Here is a 14,274-nt window from a genome sequence, read left to right as displayed (position 1 = left end):
CTCTCCCTCAAAGGGCCCGCCCCTCCCGGCGCTTCTTCCGGGTGGGGCCCCGGGCGGAGGAGATGGCTCCCTGGGCGCTCCTCAGCCCTGGGGTCCTGGTGCGGAGCGGGCATACTGTGCTGACCTGGGGAATCACGCTGGTGCTCTTCCTGCACGATACCGGTGAGCCGGACCCCGCGCGACCCCGACCCACCCTATCCCGCGTGATTCCCCAGACGTTTGGGTCTCACTGGGTTCCTTGCTGAAGCCCCAGAAATCCTGGGATTCACCCGACTTCCGCCAGCTCCTGAGCCTCTTCTCCATCTGTCATTCCAAGAGCCACCTGCTTTCTGCCTAATACCCAGTTGATCCCTAATTAATCCCAGCATCTTCCTGATCCCTGCCAGATGCCCTGTCTATCCCAGGACCCAACCGGTGCCCACCAGATCCCGCGACGGACTTGAGCCCCCATCTCCCCTGATCCCGAGACCCACCCGGTCCTTCCCAGGATAACGTCCCTCCGTAAGATTCCGAGGATCAAGTAGATCAAGAACTGGCATCCTGCCCATCCCCATGGCCACTAGCTGCCCAAGTCCAGGCTCCCCACCTTCCAGGACAAGAGAACACAGAGGGGGGCGGCCTGTCCCGCATTTCCCCACCCTCACTTCTTGCCCTGTAGTCCTCGTCCACCTCACTGACCCACCCCCACTAACATCCTTCCCCTCCTTACCTGGCAGGCTGCCTCCGGCCCAACCTCTCACCCTCACTGCCACTCTGGGAAGCCCCGCTCCTCCCTCCTTGCTCCAGCCTCAACTCCTGGGCTGTGGGTGTTGTCACTTTCCTCCCAAGACCTTCTTAAGTCTCCCCTACCGCTTTCACCCTTCAGCCTAAACACCTGCTCAGCCTCCTCATCAGAAAGGACCCGCCCCACCCCGCCCTGCAACCCTGCTTTCCTTCTCTGCTCCTTTTCACAACCAAGGGACACCAGAGCTGTCCACACTGTTATCTAAATGCCCCTCCCTCTTCACCTCCCCCTGCCTCCCACCCCTGAAATCTTCATTTACTTCCATGAGTTGGACCCTTCCTGGCCCTGCCCTCCTCTGTCTCTATCTCATGGGCATATCAAACCTAGCTGGTCTCTCCCTATCATGGAGCCAAAGTCAGGGATCCCTCTTCCCTCTCCCCTACATCCAGTCAAGTCTGGCCCCTTCACTCCCTTACCCCTTATCTATCCAGCCCTTTGTCTCCACTCCTCCTGCCAGTGCCCTTGTCTGGCTACCCTCCTCTCCCTCCTGGATAGGCTCTGCCCCCAGGCCTCCCCCTGCTCCCCTATCCATCTTTCCTCCAGCAGCAGGAGGGTTTTCAGAAACAGATCTGACCCTATAACCTTCCATGGTTCCCTACTGTCCTACAGATAGAATGCAAATGAACTTTTTTTTTTTTGGTGGGGGTGTGGGGGGGGAGGGAGTGCTGGGCCCAAACTTCTCCCTCCTGTACTCTATGCAGTGGCCACACTTGACCACTCATTACACCCCATCTCCAGGCCTTTGCTCAGCCAGGGACATACTCCCCACCTCCAGATACACCCCTACTACACATGGCCTCCTGTTCGGCTCCGGCCCCGGCCTCACTCTCCTTCTCCGGCCTCTCCAGCACTGCGGCAGTGGGAAGAGCAGGGGGAGCTACTCCTGCCCCTTACCTTCCTGCTCCTCGTGCTGGGTTCCCTGCTGCTCTACCTGGCCGTGTCGCTCATGGACCCGGGCTATGTGAATGTCCAGCCCCAGCCGCAGGTAACCAGGGGGGCCCCTGGGAGCCTGAACCCTTCCTCCCACCAATAGGATGCCCAAGGCCCCTGTAACAGTCTCGTGCCAGGATCTATGCAGAGGGCTTTCCTGGGGCACCTCCATGAATCCTCTTAGCAGCCCTGCAACCCCCATCCTCCAATGAGGAAACCGCCAAGGCCCAGCGAAACAACTGTGACAGAGGTCACAGCCTCACTCGGGCCAGGGCACTCTGTCCCACCCTACCGCCTCCATTACACTGGGGATGGGCCCCGCGTGCATACCCAGGGCTAAGCTAGCCCCCCAGGGAAACGCCCACCAGTGCCCTCTCCCTCCCAACCTAATACCCTGTCCCCCATTTGCAGGAGGAGGTCAAGGAGGAGCAGACAGCCATGGTTCCTCAAGCCATCCCCCTTCGGCGCTGCAGATACTGCCTGGTGCTGGTGGGTGACCAGGGACCTCTACGGGAGGGCGCAGGGGCGAGGTTGAGACTCCTTGACCTCCTGCCTCTCTCCCCCCCACCCCCTCTGTGGCCTCATCACTCCCCTCAGTCGTGGGCCCAGAGGGGAGCTGGCACTGAGCCCGCCTCCCTTTGTGCCCACAGCAGCCCCTGCGGGCCCGCCACTGCCGGGAGTGCCGTCGCTGCGTCCGCCGCTACGACCACCACTGCCCCTGGATGGAGAACTGCGTGGGGGAGCGCAACCACCCGCTCTTCGTGGCCTACCTGGCGCTGCAGCTGGTGGTGCTTCTGTGGGGCCTGTACCTGGCATGGTGGGTTCCACGGCCGGCCTGGGCATGGGGGGAGGGCGGGCAGCATGCCCCTACAAGGTGCCCCTTCAGGGGCCTCGGGCCTTCCCCCAAACGGCCTGCCCGGAGGGGCTCCCCGGGGCACCCCCGGCCTTGGTCTCCATCTCTGTTCCTGCCCTGCAGGTCCGGCCTCCATTTCTTCCAGCCCTGGGGGCTCTGGCTGCGGTCCAGGGGGCTGCTGTTGGCCACCTTCCTGCTGCTCTCCCTCTTCTCTTTGGTGGCGGGCCTGCTCCTCGCCTCGCACCTCTACCTGGTGGCCAGCAACACCACCACCTGGGAGTTCATCTCCTCGCACCGCATCGCCTACCTCCGCCAGCGCCCCGGCAACCCCTTCGACCGCGGCCTGACCCGCAACCTGGCCCACTTCTTCTGCGGATGGCCCTCAGGGTCCTGGGAGACCCTGTGGGCCGAGGGGGAGGAGGAGGGGGAGGAGGGCAGCAGCCAGGCGGTGTAGGGTTGCTGGAGGCAAGGCCACCATCTTGTGCCTGAAAACCAGAGGGGCTGCCCCCAGCTGGGGTCGGCGTTCAGAGGGCCTGGGGTTCTTCACTCCCCCCCGCTCCTCCCAGGCCTCAGAGCAGAGCTGAAATGACAGAGCTCCTGCCACAATAGGCAGTCCTGCCCTCTGAAGGAAGGAGAGGAGGCAGAGGACCCGTGGGGCGCTCGGGCACAAGCAGCCTGGGCTTCTGAGACCCCCCACCCCGCCCCCCAAAGCCAGGATGCCTCCATTGCACAGTTTTATAAGTTTAATCATCCATAAAGCAAATCAAATATTAAAAAACCAAACCAAACTCCTCCTTGCTGTGCCGCCCTTTCTGGTCCAGGCCTCCCAGGAGGCGGGGGCGGGAGGGGAGGGGACCCTGCCCAGTGACTGAGCGAAGCCTCCCACAGCAGCTCTGCAGCTGCCACTTCGAGGCCCAGTGCCCACCGATACCTGGCAAGGCCTGGGCCTCCGGGGCAGACGGCTGGGCAGACGGGGCAGACACACCAGAGAGGCCGTCAGGGCCCCAGGAATCCCTCTGACACAAAGTCGAAGTCCCGGAAGGCAGCCTGCTGGCGGGCCGTCAGGGGGCTACGGGGGTCAGGCGGGGTCAGGGCCGGCGGCAGCCCCGTAAACTCGCCCTCGAAGTAACGCAGGTCCGTAGGGCCACGGAGGGTGGGCAGGAAGGGGGGCTGGACGGTGCGGGCGAGCAGGGCCTGCCAGTCGGTGGTCTGGGGATGAGGGCAGAGCTGCCTGAGACAACGGAACAGCAGCCCGCGTGGCCAGGCGACAACTCCCACTGTGCCAGGCACCCGGGAACACTCACCCTGAAGAAAGGCTGGGTCTTGATCTCCTCAGCATCCCGCTCACCCGCCCCGAGGCGCTGCTCCGGGCACTTCTGGAGGAGCTGGGCAAGAGGACTGGGGTTCACGGAGGGCATCACACCCAGGCACTGCCCGCCTGCCCAGGCATCCCAAGTGAGCTGGACCACAGAGGCCCCGAGAGAGTGGGTGGTGACGGGGCAGCCGTTCAGCCCAGCCCAGCCCAGTCCTGCAGTGATTACCTTCTGAATGAGTTCAAGCCCTTGCACCGACAGAAAGCGGGGATACGGGGCGTCCGCATTGACGATGCAGTCAAATACCTCCTCCTCAGTGTCCCCGGGGAATGGACACTATGGGGAAGGGGGCTCAGCAGGCTGCATGAGCCACCTCCACCCTGCCCCAACCTAGAGGCCCCGGCAGCCGGGGTCCGGTGCTCACCTCGCCCACCAGCATCTCATAGAGCAGCACACCCAACCCCCACCAGTCCACAGCCCGTGTGTAGGCCTCCTGGGTCAGCACTTCCGGGGCGAGGAACTCCGGGGTGCCGCAGAAGGTGCTTGTCCGGTCCCCAAAGCCGATCCCTGCAAACCAGCATCCACACTGATGCCAGCCCGACATGTCTCATCCATATAACTTCAGTTGTAAGAATCAACAGCCTACTCTTACGACCTCAGGCACCGAAGGTCAAGCCAAGCCCTGCCCCGAACTCTTGGAGGTGAGGACAGTTTTTTTTTTTTTTTTATGCCATCTCACGGGAGGAAGCAGAGCCTTTGCCAAGCTCACAAAGAAGGGAGAACCCGATGCCCTCTCCCATCCTGAGTACACGCTCTCCCCTGGGTAAGGGTGCGCTGGGGCTCTTTAAGAGTCTCTAGGGCTGGGAAGGAAGAACCAGTGTGTCCAGCCGGTCCCTGGAATGCAGGCTGGGGTGAGAGGCGAAAGCCACTTGCCCACTACCCTGCTGGCCTGAGCTGGGCGAGCAAGGCTGGAGGACATGGGATCCTGGACAGGAGGCACCCACCTTCCTTACACAGCCCGAAGTCCGCGATCTTCAGGAAACCCTGGGCGTCCAGCAGAAGGTTGTCCAACTTAAGGTCCCTGAGGGTGAGGGGAACAGATCAAAGGGGCCCGGGAGTATCACAGGAGGAGGGCAGCCTCTGCTCCTTCACCTACCCCCACCCCCAGCACCCCCGGGGCAAGTTACCTGTAAATGATTTTCTTCTCGTGTAAGAACTGTAACCCGAGGACCACACAGGCCAGGTAGAACCTATGGGTGGTGTAGGGGGTAGTTCAGGGCCAGGAGGGGGGGGGAGGGGGGGGCGGGGGAACAGGGCAGGGAGGCACCAGGATGGCCACGGCCTGGGCATCCCTGGATGTCCCAACTCTAGTCAGCTCGGACTAGAGCCTGATGCCAGGGGTAGCGGGTAGGGAGAATGGGTGTTTCTCTGGACAGTGGCCCCAAGGTTGTTGCCCACTGACAGCCTACCCTTCCTGGGCTCTTCGATGGTGCCAGGAATGATGCCACGTGTTCTGACGCCTTACCCTCCTACATCCTCCCAGCCACCTGCTGTCAATAGTCATCATGTCTCTTTTTCAAATGAGGATCTGAGACTCCAGGTAAGTGATGCACCTGGGGGTCACACAGCTCGTGGCAGACTTAAGACTCCAGAGCCTGCGTTCTGGCGGGCAAGAAGGAACTCCAGCTGCCAGTCACTTACTCTTCACTGGTTGCTGTGCCCAACAGTTTAATACACATTATGTCCATCCACTCCACAAGCCTATGGAAGAGTTATTATTAGCCCCATTCACAGCTACATAAACTGAGGCCCAAGGTCACAATGCTATGGGAGCTGATAAGACAGTTGATAACCAAGGATCTGAGCCAAGGCCTCTCTGACTCCACACTCTTCTGCTGATGGGTATCCTGGGGGAAGCAGGATGAAGGGAGAGGGCATAGGGAACCAGGGAAGGCTCAAGGGAAGAGGCAGACAAGAGGGATGGGAACCCACCGGGCCTGGGGCTCAGGGAAGACGTCCTCGTGGATCTGCATCATGAGGTCACCACCGGGCGCAAACTCTGTCACGAAGCAGGCGTGGCTGGAGGTCTGGAAGCAGGCGAGGAGGGACAGCAGGAAGGGGTGCCCTGTGCGGCCCACAGCCTCCAGGATGCGTTTCTCGCAGTACAGGCTGCGGAGGGCCGGGGGTGGGTGTTAGAGGGAAGAGAAACCACTGCTGGCTGCGTCCTGCCACCCACACAACACCCTTGGCTTCTCTGGGTCTTCAGTGAAAATGCCAGGCAGGTAGAATGATGGTTTCTACGTATCGGGCAGAGAGAAGAGCGGACCTGCCCAAGAGCATACAGTTAACAACCGCAGGTGCTAAAAAGAGAGCTCAGGACTGGCCCCAGCGGGTCACCTCTTCAAAGCCCCTGGAGCACTCAGCTGCCTTCTGGTGCCACTAGCCCAGGCCAGCCATCCGGGGTCCCCTGCAGGGCTAGGTGCCCGCTGTCCCGACTACACACCTCTCCATCTCGTCCCGGCTCAGCACCTCCTGCTTCTTCAGCGCTTTGATGGCGTAGTATTTCCCCGTCCCCTTGAACTGGACCAGGAGGACCTGGGAACCAGAGACAGCTTGGGCTCCAGGTGGACAGCACAGGGGAGCCTTTGCTGCCCCCGCCCACTGCCCCATGGATCACAGCATCCCCCCAGCCAAGGTGCTGGGGCCTGCTCACCCCCTTCCATAGCACCCTCGTCAGCCCACTACCTTCCCGAAGTGTCCCCGGCCCAGCACGGCCAAGCAACGGAAGTCCTGAAGGCGGGGGGGTTTCCTGCAAGAGAGAGGGCACAGGATTCCCCCTGGGATAAGAGCTGGGCCTCCATGAAGAGGTGCTCCTAACCCTCCAGGGCCGGTCCTGGGCTGTCCCCACCAATAAGACTGGAAAGCCTAGGGGCTGGGGTGGGGGTGGGGGGATTCAGGGACAGTGGCTTCCTAGAGTTCCAGAATGCAGCTAGAGCTCAATAACACGGGTTTAGTGAGTAAGAACAGAGAGCAAGGAGCATCGGGTGATGTGTGAATGGACACACGAACACCCAAGTGAGCAGACAAATGTCGCAAGCCCATAAGTGAGCCTGACGGGGGTACCTGGTGGCTGAGGCTGGAAGCGGTGGCCCGAGTCGAGTCCTGGGCTCCATGTGGGGCCGTTTGGTGCGCTATGAGGGTAGAGGGGCTCAGAGCAGAGCAGGGCTTCCTTCCCCGTTTCCCTCCAGCCCTGCCATCCCCACCCCAGCAGCCCCCAGGACTGCCAGCATCCTCTCACCGGTATCTCCTCGGGGGTTGGCTCCCGGGGCAGGTAGAGACGTGGGGGCTTGGGCGGGGGCCTCACCTCTTCTTCCAAGGGGCTCTTCTTGGGTGGGAAATCACTATGTGGAGAAAGCAGACACCTGGCAGGGCACAGGCAGACGGAAGAGCTGTGGGGACGGACACACAGCAATGCCAAGAGACAGACAGAGGGTCAGAGGGAACAGAAAGACACCAGCTGCACCTGAAGAGAGGCAGACGTGGCAGAGAAGCAGGCAGCCACGGCGAGGGGGCTCCTCACCTGGGCGAGGCAGGGTTGGCAGCTCCCCGGGGCGTGGCTGGGGTCTGGGGGCACGCTCTGGGGGGGCTGATCGTGCTTGGGGAGCTGCAGGGGGGCAGCAAGTTCATGACCAAGCGCCCCCAGGCTGCCATGTTGAGATTCATCTGGGAAGCCCTCAAAAAGTCCTGACCTGGGACAAAAGGCGGGGGCTCAGTCCCACGGCCCCCCGAGGGCCCCTGCCCTACCCCCTAATTGCACAGCCCTCTCCCGTCCACACCTCTGCGTTTAGAGAAAATGCGTTTCTGCCTCTGCAGCCGGGGCCTCCTCTCAATGACAGGGTCACAGAAGGTCACCTGCGTGGGCAGAGGGCAGGGCTGGAGACCAGTCCCCTCCTACCCCATCTGTCACCAGGGTACCTCCCCGGCCTCCAAGATCCCAGCCTAAGCCCTCAGCGTCAATGATGCAAGAGCCAGAGGGGCCCAGAGGGATGGATTCAATGTCCACATTGGTACCAGTGGGGAAACTGAGGCCCAGAGAAGAGAGACACTTGTCCAGGGCCATGCATGAGGCTAGGCAAGTCAGGACCAGGATGCAGCCTCTAGACTCCCACGCGCTCCTCGGAGAGGGGCTGGGAATCCTTAATTCTTGGAGACCTCCTCCCTCCAGGCCTCAATTTCTACTCGTATGTGTGGATGAATCAAATAGTCTCGAAGGCCCTTCTAGCTCAGATGGAACCAGGGCCCGTGTCGTCAGGGGACAGGGTAGGGAGCACCTGGGCAAAGAGCAGCCCCTGGGGCACCAGACTCAGGGAGAGCTGGTGACAAGCGTTGTCCAGGAAGTCCTCCAGCCGCAGGAAGGCCACGCCACACAGCTGCCTCCAGTCCCGCCAGTGCACCCCAATCTCCAGCTCCCGGGCCTGCGTCGGGGAGGCCAGGTTGAGGAGTGGGGCACACGTCCCTACTCGGCCAGCCTTCCTCTCCGTGGCCTAAGGTCACCCCTGCCCGCACCAGGGCCAGCCTCACCCGCTCCAGGGGGACAATAAAGGTCTGGTCCCAGGACTGCTTGGTCACTGGCCCCCAGCCGGTCTGGCCCACGACACGATTGTCCACCTTCAGCACAGCCAGCACCTCACCTGCAGGGCCAGAGAGGGAGCTCAGGGCAGGCGAGGAGTAGAGGTGCATCGCTGCCCCCAGCGCCCCGCGGCTCGCTACTCACTGGCCAGCTCTCCTCCGCCACGCTGCTGCTTGGCCCGGGCCCGAAGCCAGCCCTGCGAGGGGCTCCCGGCCAGCACAGCCGCCGGGGAGCGTCCGGGCACGGCTGTCAGCAGCTGCTCACAGCCCAGGAGACGGACCTCCAGCGTCCCTGCGGGGAGCGTGGGGGACACACTGTCAAACCCCTGCTACATCCGGGTCCCCTGGGGCGCCAAGAAAGCTACCTTCTCCCGAAGATGGCTGAACCCAGACCTTGCCCGCATTAGGCTGGGGTGTTTCGCCAGGAGCCTGAACCAGCTGAGCGGGAAGGTGTTGGCCTCTCTAGAAGCCACTGTACTGTGTCCCAGGTGGGAAGTTCAGGGTTTCCAAAGTCAACATGCTTAGATTGTTTGTTGATTACAATTCAGCCACCACTACCGGGAGACAGATCCAGCTCAGGGATACGAAAGAACGTTCTAGGAGTCCAAACTGCCCAGGACCGGGGCTGTGAGCGCCCCTAACCCTGGCCCTTGACACACTGTCACGGCTAGTCCCTTGAATAATGGCTTCGCCAATGGTGTGCCCACTAGGCCGGCCTCGCGCCTAGCGCCTCACGTGCAACAATTCACTGAATTTTCACAGCAACCCCATGAAGGAGGTGCCGTTATCACCCCCATGTTACAGAGGGATACACTAAGGGTCCAGGGAGGGGAAGTCAGCTGCCCAAGCTCACGTAGCTAGGGGGTGGTGGGACCGGGATCGAAACTCTTCTCCGAAGTCCTCCCATCTGTGGTTCAGGGTGCTCTTTGGAAGAAGGGCAGAGAGCCCTGAAGTGGGAGGGACTGACTCCCGGCTACCTGTCACGGCGGTGGGCTTCATGAGCACCCCTGAAGGCTGGGGTTTCCCAGACACGGCAGTCCGCAGCTCCCGGGCCACTCTGCCACGCAGAGGGTGGGCAGGAGGCAATCCCTCCAGCAGCTGCTCCAAGGCCAGCCGCAGGAGATCCAGTTTCTGGGAGGACTCCTGGAGCTGGGCCTGAGCCTACAGAGGAGATCAGGCAGGGGAGGACAGGCCCGTGACCGCTGGCGACCCACACGCCCTCCCCGCAATGAGGTCTAGACAGAATGTGCCTCCTGTTTCTTCACCGCCACCCCTCACAGGCCGTCCGCGGGTGCCTCCCGCCCTGGTGGACCGTGGTGTGGAGACAGACACTCAGAGAGGGGCAGCGATGGGAGGGGACCACGGCCTGACCTCAGCCAGCGCCTTCCGGTCTTGTGTCCGCCGGGTACCCAGCAGCTTCACCACGTTCTTGGCGCCCTCGGCCACAGCGGCCTCAATGCGTAGTCGATGCCTTAGCTCCTCTGCCAGCAGCTCGGGACCTGGGAGGAGGCGGTCAGCCCCCAGGCCCCGCCCTGCCCGGCCCTGCCCGGCCCCGCTTCTCAAAGCCTCACCTGGTTCAGGGGACCCACTGGCTTCCAGGCTGCTAATCTTCATTCGCAGCAGGGCCACCTTCAGCTGGCTGTCCCGCAGCATCTGCTGGGCAGCTGCCAGGAGCTTCCTCTCCTGTGGGGTCGCGCCACATGCCCATTGGACCGGGGCTAGCCCAGAGCCTCCCTGGTCAGACCAAGGTTGAAGCCAAGCCTCCCTTGGTAGGCCAGATGCTAAAGCCAAGGGCCCCTTGTTAGCCTAGATCTAGGGCAGGGCCTCCCCCTTCACACGAGACAAGGGCTGGGGTCAGGCTTCCCACACCATGTCAGAGCCGAGCTCCCCACATCGTCCTGGGAGCTGGGACTGGGGGTGGGCCTTCCCTACTAGACTGGGCTAGGACTTCCCATTGGACCCAGTTGTGCCTTGTCTGTTAGATTAGGGGTTCGAGCCGTGCCTGCCCCACCAAGCTGGGATTTGGGGCTGTGCCTCCCCCGTCAGACTAAGGGTTAAGACCGTCTCTGCCTTATGGGGTCACTGGCTTGGTTGCATTCTCCATCAGGATGGGGGCTGGGAGCTGAGAGGGGCTGAGAGCCCAGTCTCTCCCCATCAGACCCCAGGAGCCTCACCTTGGGCGTGCCACTGGCGTATGTGTGCGTCATGTTCTCCGCCCCCTGCTTCACCTTCAACTCTACCTGCAGCTGCCTCTGTAGAGCCTCCAGGTGCCGAGCCCTTGGCTGCTCTGCAGGTGGCTGGGGTCCCGTGGTGGCGGGTTCTGTGCACAGCGTGGGACACACGAACCCCTTACCCAGAGCCGAGAGACCCCTACCCTATGACCTTGCTCTCTCCCCCGACCCCCAGCTCCCTTCTTGTCGCAGGGGACACCTGAGGAGGCTCTGAGAGCGGTCAGGGCCAAGGTGGAGAAGCTGGGTCAGCCCGGCGCGTCCTGTCCCCCAGGGTCTGCTCAGACTCGTCACTCACCGGCCAGGCCGGGCCCGGGCAGCAGGATGCGCGCGTGCAGTGCCCTCAGCTCCCCGTGCAGCTGCTCCAGGCGGCGGTTGGAGGCCCGCAGCAGCTGCTGTACGTGGCCCAAGTGGCGGCGGTCCGTGGCCACCCTCCGCAGGTTCTCTACACCCTCCTTGATCTTCAGCTCCTTCTGGATGGCCCGGCGGATCACCTCTTTCTCATCCTCTGGGGGCTGCTGGTCGGCCCCAGACTGTGGAACGGCAGAGGAGTAATGCCCACAGTCCCCGCCAGCGACCTCGGGTCTCCACAGACAGAGAGGAAGGTGTGCTCGGCGCCCAGGGTGGCCCCCCCGGGGCACCTCTGACCTTACAGCTAGTACTCCTGGGCCAGATGGAAACCCTAGGGCTACCCAGCCTGTCCCCGCTCCTGTCCCCTCCCATTAGGGAGAAGGGAGAGAGGAAAATTGTTCAATGTTTGCAGTGGACTCTTGAACAACACGGGTTTGAACTGCAAGGGTCCACTTATAAGCAAATCACTTCCTGTCCTTTTTTTTGTTTTTAAGTTTATTTATTTTGAGAGAGAATAGAGCATGAGAGGGGGAGGGGCAGAGAGAGAAGGGGGTGGGGTGGGGCGAGAGAGAGAATCCCAAGCAGGCTTCTTGCTGTCGGCACGAAAAGCCCAGCACGGAAAGCCCGGGGCAGGGCTTGAACTCACGGAACCGTGAGATCATGACCTGGGCCAAGATCAAGACTCGGACACTTAACTGACCAGGTGATCCTATAAGCAAATTGTTTTCAACTGTAAAACCAACTTTGTTTACAGGACTATAAATGCACGTATCGTCTCTTCCTTACGATTTTCTTAGTAACGTTTCCTTTCCTCTAGCTTACTTTATCGTAAGAATACCATATAATGATACACATAACGTACAAAATATGCGTTAGTCAACTGCTGACGGTATCCGTAAGGCTATTATTAGTTAGGTTTGGGGGGAGTCAAAAGTTACATGCAAATTTTCAACTGCCTGGGCGGTCGGCACCCCCGACCCCCCCTGTGTTGTTCAAGAGGCGAAGGCACAGGGTGCTACTGGGTGCCAGGGTCTGTTCTCAGAGCCTTGCGTACATGAATCCGTCAATCCTCATAACAATCCCACGAGGAAGATGCGGTTACTATCCCCATGTTACCAGCCCCAGATGAGGAAGCTGGGACACAGGTTAAGTAATCTGCCCAAGGTCACAACACCGAGAGGGAGATGCCAGCCTCTCCCCACCAGCCGCGCTTAATCAGACTGCTCTGAGGTTGCGATCCCAGCTAAGATTTGGGGCCAGAGAAGAGGCTAGGGAATTACCCAAGGTCACATAGAGAGGGCAGCCAGAGGCCTGAGTCGGGGCCAGGGATGTTCCCTCAGGTAGCAAAGCGGAGGCACAGAGAGAGGCTGAGGAGGTCTCCGGGGGCCACTCCCAGCTCAGCTACTGCCAGGTTGGAGCAAGGAAGAGGAAAATCTCCTTCTCAGAGGCCATTTCAAACCAACCAGTGCCAAAGCTGACCTCAGCCCAGGGTAACCCACGATGCCCTCCACCCCCCATGGACCTCCACCTTACCTCTCGGCTCTCCATCTCCTGAGGCCAGTGTGAGGGGTGCCACCCCAGCCTCAGGGAGCCCCCCCCACCCCAGGTCTCTGCTGGCCCTCTGGCCTGGCTGTCAGAGGGCAGGGGCGGGGCTCAGGAAATCCTCTGAGGGCCCTAGGCCAGAGGGCCAGAGCCAAAGGCCTGAGCAAACAAAGATCCCATGGAGCGGGGGGCCCGGCCACCGGGGTCCTGAGTCACCCAGCTGCCGTTGCTGGGCGGAGGTTCACAGGAAATCGGAAAATGTGTACAAGTCACTGCTGGAACAGGAGGGGGGGGGAACCTCCGGAGGAAGGGGGTGGGAGGGGGCAGACGCAGTGCCTAAGGTTGTTCCCGCCGTTGGGGTGGGGGCACTCCAGGAGTCTTGTGGAGGACATTTTGCCTTTGGGTGTACCCCCTGGTCCTGTCTGCTCTGGGCTGGAATCCTGCCATGTGCACACACGCCTCCCCCCTTCTGCTCTACAGCTGGGACCCTATCTTCTACACAGATGCAATGACCCCACCCCATTTGCTCTGGGTAGACCTGAACCCCTCCCTCCTCAATGACAGACAAGCACACAGCTTTGGCCGCTGTGTCCACCAGCACGTATCTCCAGCGCTGGCAGGAACCCCGCCCCCCTCGCCATTTGGACTAGAACCCTCTGTGTACCCGGAGGTTCCCGCCCAGGTGCTGGGCTAGGTCCCCCATCTCCACGTGCCCAATCCCCACATGACTTTGTGATCTGGGAAGGACCCCCACAAGTGCGCAGAGATTGGCCCCTTCCCGGGCCTTCTTCTCCCTGCACGCACGTTCCTCCCCCCCCCCCCCCCCCAGGACCTGTCCCAAGCTGCCCCCCACGGTCCCCTTTGCTTTCTAGGCAGATTCCCACCGGTCTTAACAGTCCTGCCTGGAAGAACGGATTGGGGGAAACTTTAGGGGCCATGCCGGTGGCCCTGACTGCGGATTCAGACGTGCTCATGCGCTGGCCTGACTAGAGGCTCTGAGTCACTTGGGGGTAATTTGGGGACGTTTCCAGGGGGCACGAACGACTCCCCCCGCGTCGTCCCCCCCCCCCCCCCCATGCTCAGGTCTGCCCCGCGAGGTTAGCGAAGTCCGGGGCAGGGACTGGGAAGGGACCCGGGAGGGGGTGAGGGTCGGATCTAGGGGACGCGACCGGAGCTCGCGGCGCCCGCGGCGTAAATGAGACTCCCCGACCCCCTTGGCCCGCGCCCGCAGCCCGGCCTCTCCGGGCGCCGTTCACCTGCCGCGGCGCCCCCTCCTCCATGGCTCCGCTCGGGCCGCTCCGCCCCTCCTCTCGACCACTGCGGTTCCGGAAGCCCCGGCCCCTCCGCCGGGACTTTCAAACTTGAAACTTCCCGGGAAGCGGAGCCGGAGCCGCGGGATCGGGCGCCCCCTCCCGAGGTCCGCTGGCCCTCGCGGGACCTGGGAGCAGCGCCGCCTCTCGGCCGCGAGGGGCCGGCGCCGGGGACCCCACTCAACCGCAGGCCCCCGCGCCTCGCCGGCTGCGGTGTTCCGCGGGCTCTGGGGCCCCGCGCCCCTTTTCTGAGGCCGCCGACCCCCGTCCCGCGGTAGAAAGGCAGGAGGGACATTTCTCGGGCCGGGGCTCTCTAGCTGCCCTAAGGGCCGGC

The 14,274-nt window shown here is 62.2% G+C and overlaps 2 protein-coding genes across 16 annotated transcripts; one reads left to right on the top strand and one right to left on the bottom strand.

Moving 5' to 3' along the window:
- ZDHHC12 (zinc finger DHHC-type palmitoyltransferase 12) lies at positions 1 to 3,355 on the top strand. 4 transcript variants are annotated; one of them, XM_043566112.1, is made up of 5 exons: positions 1 to 162; positions 1,633 to 1,769; positions 2,126 to 2,203; positions 2,365 to 2,531; positions 2,713 to 2,914. In XM_043566112.1, the coding sequence occupies exons 1-5, from the start codon at positions 63 to 65 to the stop codon at positions 2,912 to 2,914; spliced, it is 684 nt and encodes a 227-aa protein (XP_043422047.1). In that variant the 5' UTR covers positions 1 to 62. The 4 variants fall into 4 exon arrangements, with proteins under 4 accessions (XP_043422047.1, XP_043422046.1, XP_043422044.1 ...); XM_043566111.1 differs by having other exon boundaries at positions 4 to 162; positions 2,660 to 3,355; XM_043566109.1 differs by having other exon boundaries at positions 6 to 162; positions 1,560 to 1,769; positions 2,691 to 3,355.
- PKN3 (protein kinase N3) lies at positions 3,293 to 14,274 on the bottom strand. 12 transcript variants are annotated; one of them, XM_043566106.1, is made up of 22 exons: positions 13,887 to 14,274; positions 11,036 to 11,270; positions 10,684 to 10,829; positions 10,081 to 10,192; positions 9,881 to 10,008; positions 9,487 to 9,670; positions 8,655 to 8,801; positions 8,462 to 8,571; positions 8,212 to 8,355; positions 7,717 to 7,792; positions 7,461 to 7,629; positions 7,179 to 7,281; positions 7,004 to 7,071; positions 6,626 to 6,689; positions 6,384 to 6,475; positions 5,873 to 6,049; positions 5,068 to 5,130; positions 4,885 to 4,961; positions 4,305 to 4,447; positions 4,109 to 4,216; positions 3,872 to 3,952; positions 3,293 to 3,776 (listed from the first exon to the last, which is right to left on the bottom strand). In XM_043566106.1, exons 1-22 carry the CDS (start codon positions 13,908 to 13,910, stop codon positions 3,564 to 3,566), a joined length of 2,664 nt encoding a protein of 887 aa, XP_043422041.1. In that variant the 5' UTR covers positions 13,911 to 14,274; the 3' UTR covers positions 3,293 to 3,563. The 12 variants fall into 12 exon arrangements, with proteins under 12 accessions (XP_043422041.1, XP_043422038.1, XP_043422042.1 ...); XM_043566103.1 differs by having other exon boundaries at positions 7,179 to 7,302; positions 13,887 to 14,259; XM_043566107.1 differs by having other exon boundaries at positions 3,916 to 3,952; positions 13,887 to 14,165.

This window comes from Prionailurus bengalensis, chromosome D4 (genome assembly GCF_016509475.1).
Source record: "Prionailurus bengalensis isolate Pbe53 chromosome D4, Fcat_Pben_1.1_paternal_pri, whole genome shotgun sequence".
NCBI classification, from domain to species: Eukaryota; Metazoa; Chordata; class Mammalia; order Carnivora; family Felidae; genus Prionailurus; species Prionailurus bengalensis.
The sequence above is the reverse complement of the archived record's forward strand: the minus strand, read 5'-3'. Positions and strand labels throughout refer to the sequence as shown.

What these genes read in the sequence shown, in the direction of transcription:
- ZDHHC12 (XM_043566109.1), top strand. Translation starts at nt 63, where the DNA reads ATGGCTCCCTGGGCGCTCCTCAGCCCTGGGGTCCTGGTGCGGAGCGGG. An exon ending in GCTCTTCCTGCACGATACCG is followed by an intron (nt 163 to 1,559) that starts GTGAGCCGGACC and finishes CCCCACCTCCAG; the next exon opens with ATACACCCCTACTACACATG. An exon ending in ATGTCCAGCCCCAGCCGCAG is followed by an intron (nt 1,770 to 2,125) that starts GTAACCAGGGGG and finishes CCCCATTTGCAG; the next exon opens with GAGGAGGTCAAGGAGGAGCA.
- PKN3 (XM_043566096.1), bottom strand. Translation starts at nt 13,910, where the DNA reads ATGGAGGAGGGGGCGCCGCGGCAG. An exon ending in CTTCCAGCCTCAGCCACCAG is followed by an intron (nt 6,690 to 7,003) that starts GTACCCCCGTCA and finishes TCTCTCTTGCAG; the next exon opens with GAAACCCCCCCGCCTTCAGG. An exon ending in GGCTTGAACTCATTCAGAAG is followed by an intron (nt 3,953 to 4,108) that starts GTAATCACTGCA and finishes CCTCTTGCCCAG; the next exon opens with CTCCTCCAGAAGTGCCCGGA.